Source organism: Schistocerca nitens, chromosome 2 (assembly GCF_023898315.1).
Source record: "Schistocerca nitens isolate TAMUIC-IGC-003100 chromosome 2, iqSchNite1.1, whole genome shotgun sequence".
In the NCBI taxonomy this organism is placed as follows: domain Eukaryota; kingdom Metazoa; phylum Arthropoda; class Insecta; order Orthoptera; family Acrididae; genus Schistocerca; species Schistocerca nitens.
In genome coordinates, this window is record NC_064615.1 from 118,328,155 (window position 1) to 118,341,926 (window position 13,772).

Below are 13,772 nucleotides of genomic sequence, written 5' to 3' on the forward strand. Positions count from 1 at the left end.
TCCATTTTAGCAGATGACACGCGCTCGGCCGGTCGCATTCTCGAGTTTATTAGTGCCAGTGAGATGACGTCAGTCATTTGAAGCTCTTTTTGGGGACAACCAACCCCTTTCTGTAGTGGATTTTTAAGCTTTCCTTCTGCTTTTAGTTTCTACAATTTTTTGAGTTTCGTTCCCATTGCTGCTGGTTTCCATTTTCGTTTTTTACCGTTTCCTAAGTCACAGACCGGGCGCTAATGACCATAGCAGTTTTGCGCCCCAAAAACAAAAAACAAAACAAAAAAAAAACTGGAGCATTTAATACAGTGATTGGTGATAGTGCTAATGTACATTCTACAATGGCACAAAGAATTATAAGTGAAGTGTGGGGAATCATAGCAACAATGTCTCGCCGATACATAAAGTTTCCTTCTCGAGTGGAAGTACGCTCTGTGATGGATGGTTTCATCACACTGGCTGGATTTCCTGGAGTCATTGGTACAATGGATTGCACTCACATAAGGATTCAGTCACCTGGGGGATAGAATGCAGACCTTTTTTGCAATAGGAAATCGTATTTCTCCTTTTATTGTCAAACAATCAGCGACCACAATTTAGTAATACGGGACATTGTGACTCGGTGGCCTGGCTCTGTGCACGATAGTACAATATTTCGTAATTGCGTTCGAAGGGCACAGTCTGAAAATGGCGAAATACCAGTCGGTCACTTACTAGGAGATAGTGACTATGCATGCAGGTCTTACTTACTGACACCACTTTCAAATCCACAGAGTGCGGCAGAGCACCGACATAATAGGTCTCACATTACAACAAGGAACACTGTTGAGAGACAATATGGTTTGTGGAAAAGGAGATTCCCCATTTTATCTATGGGAATGAGGTGTAATCCATAAAAGGAAATGGCAGTTATAGTGAGTACGGCTGTCTTGTATTATACTGCAAGGAGCACAAGCAAGGAAGAGCCACCAGAAGATATGGAAATTATGCGGCTGCTGAGGCTATTACGTAGCGAGAGGGGCCCCGATATCGACGATAATGAGCCAATACCTCCCAGTCAACAAATGTATCGTTATGACACATTACCAGGACGAGCAGTTCGTCGCACTATAATTGATAAACATTTTCATTGAGGTAAACTGTTACTTAATACATGTAAAATACGTAATTATTTTTATTTGAAATCATTATAGTGCACAAATAACAAAATGTTTTTTAAACATTTACATTACATTCGGTAGAATTCTCCTGCTTCGAATATTTTAATTTTTCTTTTAGTGCCAATAGTTTGAGATTTTTTATTCTCATTTCTTTCATATGTTCTCTCTTCATCATTTCCAGCTGCTGCTGGAGTACTTCCACCCTCTTCTGTATCACACTGTCCAGTGCAGAGGAGGAAGAAGGTTTAGGTCTCAGTGGCATCCTTCTCTGATTACATGTTTCTTGTGTCCCTGCACTTGAAGGTTTGGAGAAGGGTTGTTGAACATCCTCCATAACAACCTGTGCTGGGATCAGACTTTCGCCAGCTTCAGCAGCAATTACAGTTCCATTACTGTTTGTGGTACAGCTGGCATTGCCAACTGATGCATCATTAACCACATCTACATTTAGATTCATTATTACACTGTACTGTGCATCCGAATCAAAAGTATTTTCCAGTGGCTTCAATGATGAGCCAACTATTTCCGGTACTTTTGCCTTGTGTGGACTCTTTTTAGGTACTGGTACTGCCTTCGCTCCTCCTGTTTTATAGAGTTGAACCTTCTCTTCAGCCAAATCCTTCTGCAACGTCCTCTTCAAATTCTCATAACATGTTTTAAGTCTTTCAGGCCTACTTTTTGTTACACCTGAAATGGATATATTTTGTAGTAGCTGATATCAATTTTTGTTGTGTGTATCTTGAACTGTTATTCAATATTAATCTAAGCACCATGAAAAATAGTGTTTTAATTTACATTATTAACAGATATTTATTGATTTATGATTCAAATAAAATTTAGTCTTACCTGGAGTTGAATTAAATTGTGTTGCTATATTTTCATGCATCCAGTTTTTCCCTAACTGTGCAACCATCCGTTTTTTTACACTCTAATATACTTGAATTGGAGACAACCAACTCCAAAAGTTATACTTCGAATTTGGAAAAATTCGGCGTCCTTTTCTTGTGCTCCATAGTGCAGTAACAATGCTCATGTTATGCCAACAATATGAAAAGCGCGCGTACATACCACAGACCAAGGCAGTTACAACACCCTAGCCACAGGCAGACAGCGAATATCATTATCTTTGCGTGTATATGGGCGCTTGCCTTTTTAACACGCGGAGTTAACTGCGGTCAAACTCCCAATTAGCTAACCACGTTTTGGTAATCGGCGTTTAACGTTGGTGCAGCACAGAGACAACTTAATCGTGATTAAGTTTTAACCATGATCACGGGACCCTCGGTTACCTTGCTTTTTAATCGGCGTTGGTGCAGTCGGTCATTAAAAGAAAGCGATTAGCACAGAACTTAAAAACTAAGCGACTTACATACAGCACGTAAGTAAGCGACGATATGAAAGGTATAATGAACATAGAAAAATGCGTGTGACTGAGACATAAACTATAAAATAGCATATCGTACAAGATGTAGCGAGAGGAGCCATTGTGCACTTATAGAACTATACTTCTTTACAGACAACATTAGAAGTAACCAGCTTGATGTACAGCGAGAACACATACCCACAAATTTCCTATTACAGAACTCACTTACATTAGTTGCTAGTAATTACATTAATTACCTTATAGGAAAAGCACAAGCAGCAAAATGAAACTGTGAACATGAATCGTACAACACACAGGAGATAAGCTAAGTAAATACGAAAACCAACCAATAAGCACAGATTGTAATTACTTGAACTTAAACAAAATAACTGAGGATAGTACTGTATGTTTAAAAAAGTGATATGAAGAAATAAATGATTTTCACTGCGGGATAATACTTGGAAATAGAGACAGTGTGAAATATTTTGGGTTCAATTGGAGGTATTAATTAATCTACGTTTGTGGTGACATATCATACATGGAGTGAAACTAGGAAAAGAACGAAAGTTTGTTAGAGTAATATGAGTTTATTTATATTTGCAGGAAGAAGTAAATAGAGCGGTGATTCCAGTGTGAGAACCTCACAGGTAAGGCATGGGTATAAATTGAGATTTATGTGGAAGATTTTTAATGAATAATTATATGGGTATATGGCGATGAATATGAAGATTAATATTACAGGGGTACCTAGTAAAGGGACACGAAGGTAATGTAAGAAAGAATAGACTATATAGTTTTAAGTCTTAAATGAATGGTTGTATGAGTGTGGAAAGCGAAGTATGATGATGCATGTACGGTAAGTAATTATGAAAACGAACATCTCGAAGAAACAGTGAAGAGTAAAGAAGAAACAGTGAAGTCAATAGTAACAAAGGTATACAGTACATTTAACATACACCACAATACAGTGATTTGCTACATATACATCACAATGTAAGACAACTTAGTATGAAAAATATTTCCTTAGCGACCAACTGCTACAGCTTGAGCAACTGCAAGTGAATATAAATTAAGATATGATATAAAATTCATACGAGGAATGAACACAAAATGCAGTGAAACAATATTTTCTACACTGAGTTCTTGACACACGCAGAAGCGAAAACAGTACTTTAACATAAGCACGTTCTTCTATAGCAGGAATGAATTATGAGTGGAATTACACATGATAAAAATACAGTAAAATTACCGGTCACACATTATGAAGGTAAACGTGTATATGTCGTTGCACCAATAAGGCAGAAATATGGCTTGGAATATGTATTCATGAATGTGAAATATTATGATGATTAACAAGCAGTGATGAAATCAGGATTGTCAAGAGAGAAAACATTCCCCACACTCTCTCACAAACGAGCACTTGTAAATTTGTACATAGTATGAAATTTATCAAATGCCAAGGATAGAATAAGCACACAAACGACGCAATACAAGTAGCAATCCTAGCAGTAGCTTGATCTCTGAAGGAGACCCTAGCAAATCCTCTTTTCTCTATGTAGTGAGCAGTTGGGTTGTTTGAGGGAAGAAACCAAACAGCGAGGTCATAAGTCTCATCGGATTAGGGAAGGACGGGGAAGGAAGTCGGCCATGCCCTTTCAAAGGATCCATCCCGGAATTTGCCTGGAGTGATTTACGGAAATCACGGAAAACCTAAATCAGGATGACCGGATGCGGGATTGAACCATCGTCCTCCCGAATGCGAATCCAGTGTGATAACCACTGCACCACCACGCTCGGTGTAGTGAGTGGTGCTGGAACGTATTTTCTATATGTATTTGTGAAGGTAAAAACACGCAGGAGGTTGGTCCTGCAAGACAAGAGAAGATAATGCAAATATTCAGAATGAATGCAAGATTCCTACTAATTTACTTATTAGTGTGTAAAGAAGGTGCCCAACACGGAATCCATATATGAAATATGAATGTGAATTGTCCTTTTAATTGTCAACTATATTATTGTCAATGTCTGTGTCTACAAAAAATGTATGTACTACACTCCTGGAAATTGAAATAAGAACACCGTGAATTCATTGTCCCAGGAAGGGGAAACTTTATTGACACATTCCTGGGGTCAGATACATCACATGATCACACTGACAGAACCACAGGCACATAGACACAGGCAACAGAGCATGCACAATGTCGGCACTAGTACAGTGTATATCCACCTTTCGCAGCAATGCAGGCTGCTGTTCTCCCATGGAGACGATCGTAGAGATGCTGGATGTAGTCCTGTGGAACGGCTTGCCATGCCATTTCCACCTGGCGCCTCAGTTGGACCAGCGTTCGTGCTGGACATGCAGACCGCGTGAGACGACGCTTCATCCAGTCCCAAACATGCTCAATGGGGGACAGATCCGGAGATCTTGCTGGCCAGGGTAGTTGACTTACACCTTCTAGAGCACGTTGGGTGGCACGGGATACATGCGGACGTGCATTGTCCTGTTGGAACAGCAAGTTCCCTTGCCGGTCTAGCAATGGTAGAACGATGAGTTCGATGACGGTTTGGATGTACCGTGCACTATTCAGTGTCCCCTCGACGATCACCAGTGGTGTACGGCCACGTGCACGTGCACCTTCCGCCGACCACTGGCGACAACATCGATGTACTGTGGAGACCTCACGCCCCACGTGTTGAGCAATTCGGCGGTACGTCCACCCGGCCTCCCGCATGCCCACTATACGCCCTCTCTCAAAGTCCGTCAACTGCACATACGGTTCACGTCCACGCTGTCGCGGCATGCTACCAGTGTTAAAGACTGCGATGGAGCTCCGTATGCCACAGCAAACTGGCTGACACTGACGGCGGCGGTGCACAAATGCTGCGCAGCTAGCGCCATTCGACGGCCAACACCGCGGTTCCTGGTGTGTCCGCTGTGCCGTGCGTGTGATCATTGCTTGTACAGCCCTCTCGCAGTGTCCGGAGCAAGTATGGTGGGTCTGACACACCAGTGTCAATGTGTTCTTTTTTCCATTTCCAGGAGTGTATTATCTACGTGTAGTTGTGAAGGTAAAAATGCGCAGGAAGTCGGTCCTGCAAGACAAGAACAGAAAACCCAAATTTTCAGAGTAAATGAAAGATTCCTTCTAATTTACTTATTAGTGTATAAGATGGTACCTTATATGGAGCCTATATATGAAATGTGGATGTGAATTGTAAATTTATTTGTCAGCTTTATTATTGTCTATGTCTATGAAAAATGTATGTACTATTTTCTATCTGTAGCTGTGAAGGAAAAACATGTGGAGGAGGTCGGTCCTGCAAGACAAGAACAGAGAATCCAAATATTCAGAATAAATGAAAGATTCCTTCTGATTTACATATTAGTGTGTAAGATGGTGCATTTAATGGAGTCCATATATGAAATGTGAATGTGAATAGTAAATTTATATGCCAACTTTATTATTGTCAATGTCTATGTCTACATAAAATGTATGTACTATTGTCAATTTTATGTGAAATTTTATTCTTGAAGAAGAACTATGTGTATATGTATGTGAAGTGCAAAGCGATGGACGAGTAAAACACTCGCACATGAAGTGATACAAAAATATTAAGGCCTGATAATAGTGAAAATAGCGGCTGAGCCATGATAAGACTAAACGCTACAGTCTAGCAAAGTGAATACAGTGAATGTGATGCATGTGTGATGGAGAAATCAGAGGAAATCCTTATATCCACTAAGTGATGTGTGGGGACCGCCGAACTACAATGCATAACGGAGGATAATGCTGAATCCTGCAGTGTGGCCCTTACCTACAATGCCACTGGCTGAGAACCTCGTCCAGGTGCGAGATTATGTATTGGTGTTCTTCGGGTTGAGCGTTGGAGCTGAATCCGTCGTATCCAGTCTCTGGACTAGAAGGCATATACAACACCGATTTCATAAGCCAGGAGCGACATTACGATGGATGCAAGAGGCAGTGCTGCTGCTCAAGTGGCGCTTGCGTCAATGCAATGGGCGTGTTAAACAATGAGCTGCTGCTGGCCATAAGTGCAGCGAACAATGAGACAGCGTGCGCCAAAAGGGCTCCTTCTCAGAACTGCCAATGAACCAAAAGCAAGTGCAAAAAACAATTTTTAAAATGGGGTGAAAGGACAATATAAGAAATGTAAAATTTTTCCCCTGTTCATACCATATGGCTTAACAAATGTAAGGAGAAATAACAGAGATGTCAGCACAACATAGGCATTGCAATTATGTAATATAAATATTTATGAATGTATTTAGGCGTATGAATTTGTAATGGACAAAGAAATGAAGCTTTGTAGATATACTTGTAGTAGCATAAGGGTATTAAAACTCCATTGACTTGCACTAAGTGACCAAATTATGAGCCCTAACGAAAATAAGCCTAATGTATACTGGCTTCCTAAATAAAGATACTTATTTCAGACAGTATACAGTAGGGAGGCATTTATGATGAACCTTTTGCATTTCTTACTTTTAAGTTTTCGTTATCTTTAAAGGCAAAGAGAAAAGGTGAAGTGGCGGCCCAGCATAGAGCCTGTGCCTACCGTCATGTATTTTTGATTTTCAAATGTTACAAAAACGGCCATGTGGTTTGAGGCGTCCTGTCACGGACAGCGCGGCCCCTTGCGCCGGAGGTTCGAATCCTCCCTGGGGCATGGGTGCGTGTGTTGTTCTTAGCATAAGTTACTTTAAGTAGTGTGTAAGTCTAGGGACTGATGATGACCTTGGCAGTTTGGTCCCTTAGGAATTCACACACATTTGGACATTTCAAAAAACATAAGATGTTTTTCCTGTTCCTCAGTAGGAGTATGGACTTGCTCTCTGTTAATGAATGAGAGTAGACGCACGTTACCTTACCGTGTAGTTGCAGACCGCCATTTTGGGTGATGTGAATAAGTGAGGAGTACGTATTTTGAGTGTGCATCAAATAGAAAAATATAGTGTTATTTTATCAACTGAAAGATAGTATGAGTTATTATTTCAAGTAGTGCAGTAATAAGAAGAAGAACTGAAGCCCACCTGTGTACTGCGGAAAATTTACGAAGATCCAACTAACGCAATATGGTCACGGTCAAGATTTTATAGGTGGATACGGCGATCGGACATAATATTATTAATTGGTAAGCATAGATATACCACAAGAGAAAGACTAATTCATCTATGTGAAATTAATACAAAAGAATTCCTTACCCATTTACAGACACAGCCCAGCTTATTGTTCTTGTCCAAGTGCTGAAAAAATAATCTCATTAATTCAATGTCTATAAAAAGCCACACACTTAATTTTTATTGTTATATATAGTTTTATTATATTATAATGTCCTATATCCTTGTAAAAAGAGATCTATGGATGAATAAAGCTACTATTGCTACTACTACTACTACTATTTACATGTTGCTTACCAAAGATGTGTTGAGGTGTTTGTTTATCTGCTGCTTTATGTTGCCATAGTGCCTCTTCATAAATCAGGTCAGTGGAATCCAAAACTGACAAAAAGCACTGTGTCGTGTTCTGGTGTGGCTACTAATTGTTTCCTTATGTGTGGCGAAAGTCGGCTCTTTAATATCTTCAATACATCCACCTGTGATATGGGATTGATCCAATATCTGGTTTCATTTAAATACTTTTCGAAATAACCCCACAAACATTCCATGCTTGCTATTAAATGGAGCCGAGGTAAAGACTTCACATCTTAATCTCTCTTGAATGGCTTCTGACCAGTACTTGTCTAAGAAACAACGTTCAAATTGCTCTTAACTGTGACAACATCCTGCCATTTCAGTGGCCCACAAAAGAACGTCACAGAAGTATGTTGTAGAACGTACTGATAAAAACTACCGGATTCATACGCTTTCCATCTGTCGAATACATGGGAAACTGCCTGTGTCTAAACAGCCCTTCATCAGCGAAGATGTGTGTTAAACATGCAGCATTATCAGACATCTGTGAGTTCCAACAAGTGTGCAGAGCACTTTGTGGCAATTGTGTATGTGTTGTGGGTACTACTGTAGGTAAATTACGAATTTTAAATTTTCACTTGCACTTGCTATGGGGCTTGTGACAAGATGTAGATAACGATTACACACATCCGTCTTGGGTACAGGTAGTTGAATATTAGCAACCTGACCTATTTCATTTGATGACTCGGTTTCCCTTTCATTCATGGCCTCTTCTGCCACATCTACATATACTTTGCTTTCTGATGCTTCCTTTTGCGCTAATATACTACTTTAGTCTAAGGTACCTGCTTCTCCTCTTTTGGTCATATTGTCTAAATTTTTCCTTATCTGAGTTCATTCGCTTTTGGCACATTCAGATTCTAATTCCAAGCTCTACTCTTAATGTTAGCTCCTCTACTGCCAATGGTAAAGCCAATGTACACCTTCATAGTCCTTGTGTAACTTGTTGACAGTCGTGGTCAATTTCTTTATAGTATTACACATTTGGTTTTGATTTGCTCTTATACTATTATTCGTGTCCAGGATTTCCTTTAATTCACTTTCTACGTGTTTTGATTGTCACTGATTGAACCTACCTTTTCGTTCAAAACATCAATATTTTCTTTAATGTCAGGAATAATGTTTTTTCATTTTTTTTAAATTTTCTGATATATCTATGTGTGGATTTTCTGTCAGGTCATTTAATTTTTGTAGGACACTGCTTTGGAAATTTTCCAACACCAGTTTTTATTCTCTTTTGAAATCTGCAAAATCTTGTGATAACTCCTTGTATTTTGTGTTCAAGTTACTAAGTTGTTGTGTAACTGGGTGCAGAATTTCGTGTTCGTAGTTGTCAGTAATTGCTGTAACAGCGCATTGGTGGTACTATTATCTTTGTTATCAGCTGTACTTTGCATGTTAATTTGGGGATTACTGATAATCGGTGTCCCTCCTTTGTTGTCAGAATACATTGCTGTTTCATGTTCCTCTGTTTCTTTCAGCAGTGATACATCGCTTCAGGAGATGTGGTCTCGTCATAGTTTGTGTATCTGTGCTGTCACTTCTTACATCTGTGATACCTAACTCTGATTTATGTCGGCTTTCTGCTAGCTGCGCGGCTGGTGCTTCATTTTCATTTATCCGTTCATGCACATCACCGCCATCTTGGCCGATTGCACCTTCTGTATTACGATCAACGACGGGTAATTTTTGGTAAGCCTATTTGATCATGGTAACAGTTACCAAAAAATTAATAAAAATCAGTAGAAACTTTTTTATGCAGGTCAACTTGCACCTGAAACCTGCAATTTCCTGTGAAATCACGTTTCGAGAAATTCATGTCGAAAAAAATTTTCCTAATAATTTGAACTAAACTGATGAGTCAAAGTTTGACATGATTTTTAATGAAAACGGTGAGTAAAAAGGAAAGAGTGGCGCTACTAAGCATATTCATGCAAGGCATTGCGCAAATTTCCTACCTTCTTTGCGTAGTCAAGCAACTCACTTAGGTCTCCCATTGGCATATAAATTGCTCTTTTGAATTCTCTGCTTCTCGTTTTTTATATTATGCTCCTCATTTTCATATAATGTGGTTTTTGTTCCACTCGTATTCATGCAATAAGAAAATAGACAAAAATTAGTTTTTATTTTACACAATAATGACAAAATCTTACGTATGTTCATTTAACATACGTTAGAAAAAGTCTGTGTTTAGCTATGACTTGCCTAGGAAATTCGGTAGGGAATTGTGGTAGATCTGTGGTCGATTTTGGAATAACCATGCTGGGAGGAAGCCCAGCAGCTAACACAAAGAGTATGAATAGGCATGCAATTTAAGCGATCAGAGATAATTACTACTTGCAGTACTGAAATTAAAGCATGGATTCTTGTTGAAACTAAATCTGGTGCCATGAACAGTCTTCCTAGCAATGTAAGAAAAATAAAATGCAATGTACCAATACTGAAGTCACACAAACCGTATTTTGCAGCAAACTTAATGCTTAGCAAAAAGTCAATTGTTCCATAATTATACATATATACATTTAATAGAAGTCACTATTAAGTTATGCTAACATCATTAATTTACCTCTAATTTTCTGTGGTTCCTGATCGTACAGTCCATCCACTGAATCTTGATGACTAGCAGATATATATTTTTAGACATCTGACAGGATAGAAGAAATCACTGCCTCTTCTTCTGATTGCAGACATAAATCATGCTGTGAACGAATATTGGAGTAGGAAATAAAAATATTATTCTGGCTTGCATTTTTTATCACACACAGCGTTTACTACATACATTGTTGATACACGAGTAAAAATCACACGTCCTTTTTGTGTGAGATCTAAAACATAAGTACTCTCAAATGGGACTGAAACAAAATTTGCTAAAAAATTGAATATTCTCCTGACATTTCTCTTTTGTTACAAAGATAATTTTAAAAGCCTATCTTTGCTGTCTTCTGTGGCAATGTAGAAATTTCTTATTACTAATGAGGAAAAGAAAACATTCATAGAAGTTAACAATGATATAGAAAGTAAAAGATATTACGCACAGGCTGTGATGGTAACATGTAAGAAGATCATAGTATATTATGTAACAGTCTTTAGAGAGGTTGAATGGAGTAGGAGAAGGTAAACAGTCGAATTAAATAAGTACCAAAGAAGACGAGAACATTGGTAAGATGATGTGGTGTCTGAAAAGAATGAAGTGAGGAGATAACTAGTTGGCTAGGCAGATAAGGTTTATTTACCCATAACAAGGACAAAAGAACAGATCTGAAGTTGAAGGAAGATGGCCAAAAGCCCACCAAAGAGATAAAATCAAAGCTGTGGGTAACTGAGCACTGTGTGTACTTACTAATGGCACATGACACATAGGAATAAAGTTTTCCCCAAATTGAGTATATAAGTTTTGATTTCTTTACTGTTTGAGTCGAATATTCATTTCTTTGTTTGTTTTTTAGTATAGGCATTTGTGTTCTAATACAAATTGTCCATTTATTAGACAGTGACCTAGCCCTGATTATGAAAGTGTCGAAGCTAGACATTGCATTTATTTAAAGAATTGCCAAGTTAATAGTTGCAGGAATTTTTCTTTAATATTTCTATCTGCCCAGAATGTATGAATGAAGTTTTACTTTTAGAGTGTATATAAATATGAACTGGGTGCAGAATTAGCAATTAGTGCTAAACATGGCCACTGCATGACAGGTAAAATGTGTAGGGTAAGAACTAACATGAAAGATGATTACATCTTGAATTTAGTAGATCTGATAATAAAATTTCATATTTACTGGTAGGAGTTCTTTTGGAATGAATATTTGTTATCTTGCATATCAAAGCTAGTAGTTATTATGGAAATGGAAATATCCTGTTTAGGAGATGGAGGAGGCACTAAGTTACATTCAGTCTACAGAGTTTTTTATGGAAGTATTAAGAACCAATCAGATGTTGTAAACACCCGGAGTCCACTCTAATTCCTCATTCTTAAAACAGTAAGATTTGATTTATGGTAAAATTGAAGCTGAGGAGGACTAAGTGTTCTTTAAATAGTTAAATTTGAGGTACTCCAAAGCTTTGAAAATATGATAAGGCGAGGAGGCAGCCCTGTACTGCGCCAAATTGTGTGACGCGGTTTTGGTCTACTTGTTGCCATCATGTGTTTGCAAAGGTAAATGGTCGTATAATACCAAGGAAACTAGGGTGAACCACCTGAAGATGTCGGACAGTTGCTTTGAGGAAATATTGGGGAATTTCCACAATGTGATCCTGCGGCAAATCCGTGAAGACTATTTACAACACATCCGCCAGTAAAGCTTGAAGAGACACACCAAGGAAACTAATTCAAAACTGTATGTGGATAGTTGTTTATATATTTGTAATAAAAGAAATCCAGTACGAGGATGGATGCTTCTAAAAAACCAGCGCATCAAAGCAGAGAGCCTGTGAGACAGCAACTGTGGCCTCGAGAGATCATATACTGGCACTGCGATCTCACTGCTAGTAGACTGACCAACAGCTGTCCAATACAATAAAGTGATTATTGTAAAATTGCAGTATCGACACAAGGATCTCTAAAAGTATGGTTACTAATGTAATCAACATTAAGAGTTCTTTCTTGACCATTACACACTGCAGATCATCCTGAGGAGGTGAGTTTGGTCAAGAACTTTAAGTTCAGGAGTGGTAAGCTTAACTACATGCTACTCACGAATCTGCCTATTGTAAATTTTCTCTGATTCAAAGAGAACAGTTTTTTTTATTTATAATAGGGAATGTTGCTGTGTGATAGTTCATGCTAAAGCTAGGAAGATATTTTTAGGTACTGATGCGAATTAGCAGATTAATACCAAAGTTTAGCTCCTACAGTTGTCATTAATTTCCGTTTCTTTCTGGAATTTTTATTGATATCCTGGATTTGATCGGACAGAGGATCTGATTTGTTTCCTTTAAAGTAAAGCTAGTGGATCAGTTGGCCCACTCAAAGCACATTGAGTGCAAGTTTTCTATTCATTTAATGGTTGTTGGTTGTCTGGGATTACTCGAGTGAGGTGATGTCTCAAGGTGTGTAAGTGGTTATTATATTTGATCTAACAGTCCCTAGCAATGAGTAAATCAGGAACACTGCAGAAAGCGATGAATAGTGGTAAGTTCCTTGAAATTTGGAACCATATAAGGAGACTGCATATATCTATGCTGTAATTTGTTGATTGATGGAGTGACAAGTGAGTGATTTTCGCTTTGAGTTAATTAGTCAACAGCTGAGGTGGCTTAGCTTTGTCTGTTGTCTTAAGGTTAGTGTAAGCAGTGTAAACTGGTGGTCACACTCAGAGCTTTCATTTTATTTCTGTTGTTTTTTTCTATTCTGTTAGAAGGAATTAAATTGATTTGCTGGCACTCAGTCACTACTTTTTGTAAAAGGTGTAAAATACTGAACTTAATTGGCACATATGAAGAACAAAGAAAAAATAACATCTTATAGAATTCAAAAACCCCAAATCAGAATTTTTTATTTCTGTCTGTAAGTTATAAGAAAGTTGCAGAAATATCTTACAGGTGTTTTCATCATAAAATGACTCCTACAGTTAACTTTTGCGTGATTTCTTTAATTATGACTAAAATGGACCTGCATGTAGGAAATAGAGCATCTTGAGAAATATCAGAAAAATATTTTCTACAAAAATAATTCGCGTTGAGTATTATTAATGCAACAACGTTTGATTAATTAATCAGGATGTGCATAGCAACAACTATCCACTTCAGAACACGTAATAACCTC

At 38.3% G+C, this 13,772-nt stretch overlaps 1 protein-coding gene across 1 annotated transcript; it reads right to left on the reverse strand.

The window, feature by feature from the left end:
- Positions 1-1,209: 1,209 nt before the first annotated feature.
- Positions 1,210-2,067, reverse strand: LOC126234867 (myb/SANT-like DNA-binding domain-containing protein 3). The gene is made up of 2 exons (XM_049943607.1): positions 2,001-2,067; positions 1,210-1,841 (listed from the first exon to the last, which is right to left on the reverse strand). The coding sequence occupies exons 1-2, from the start codon at positions 2,065-2,067 to the stop codon at positions 1,210-1,212; spliced, it is 699 nt and encodes a 232-aa protein (XP_049799564.1).
- Between the last annotated feature and the right edge of the window lie 11,705 nt (positions 2,068-13,772).

Bases quoted from the DNA above. Each gene is read 5' to 3' on its own strand.
- LOC126234867 (XM_049943607.1), bottom strand. From the start codon at position 2,067: ATGGTTGCACAGTTAGGGAAAAACTGGATGCATGAAAATATAGCAACA. The intron at 1,842-2,000 runs GTAAGACTAAAT...TATCCATTTCAG, and splicing joins ACAATTTAATTCAACTCCAG to GTGTAACAAAAAGTAGGCCT.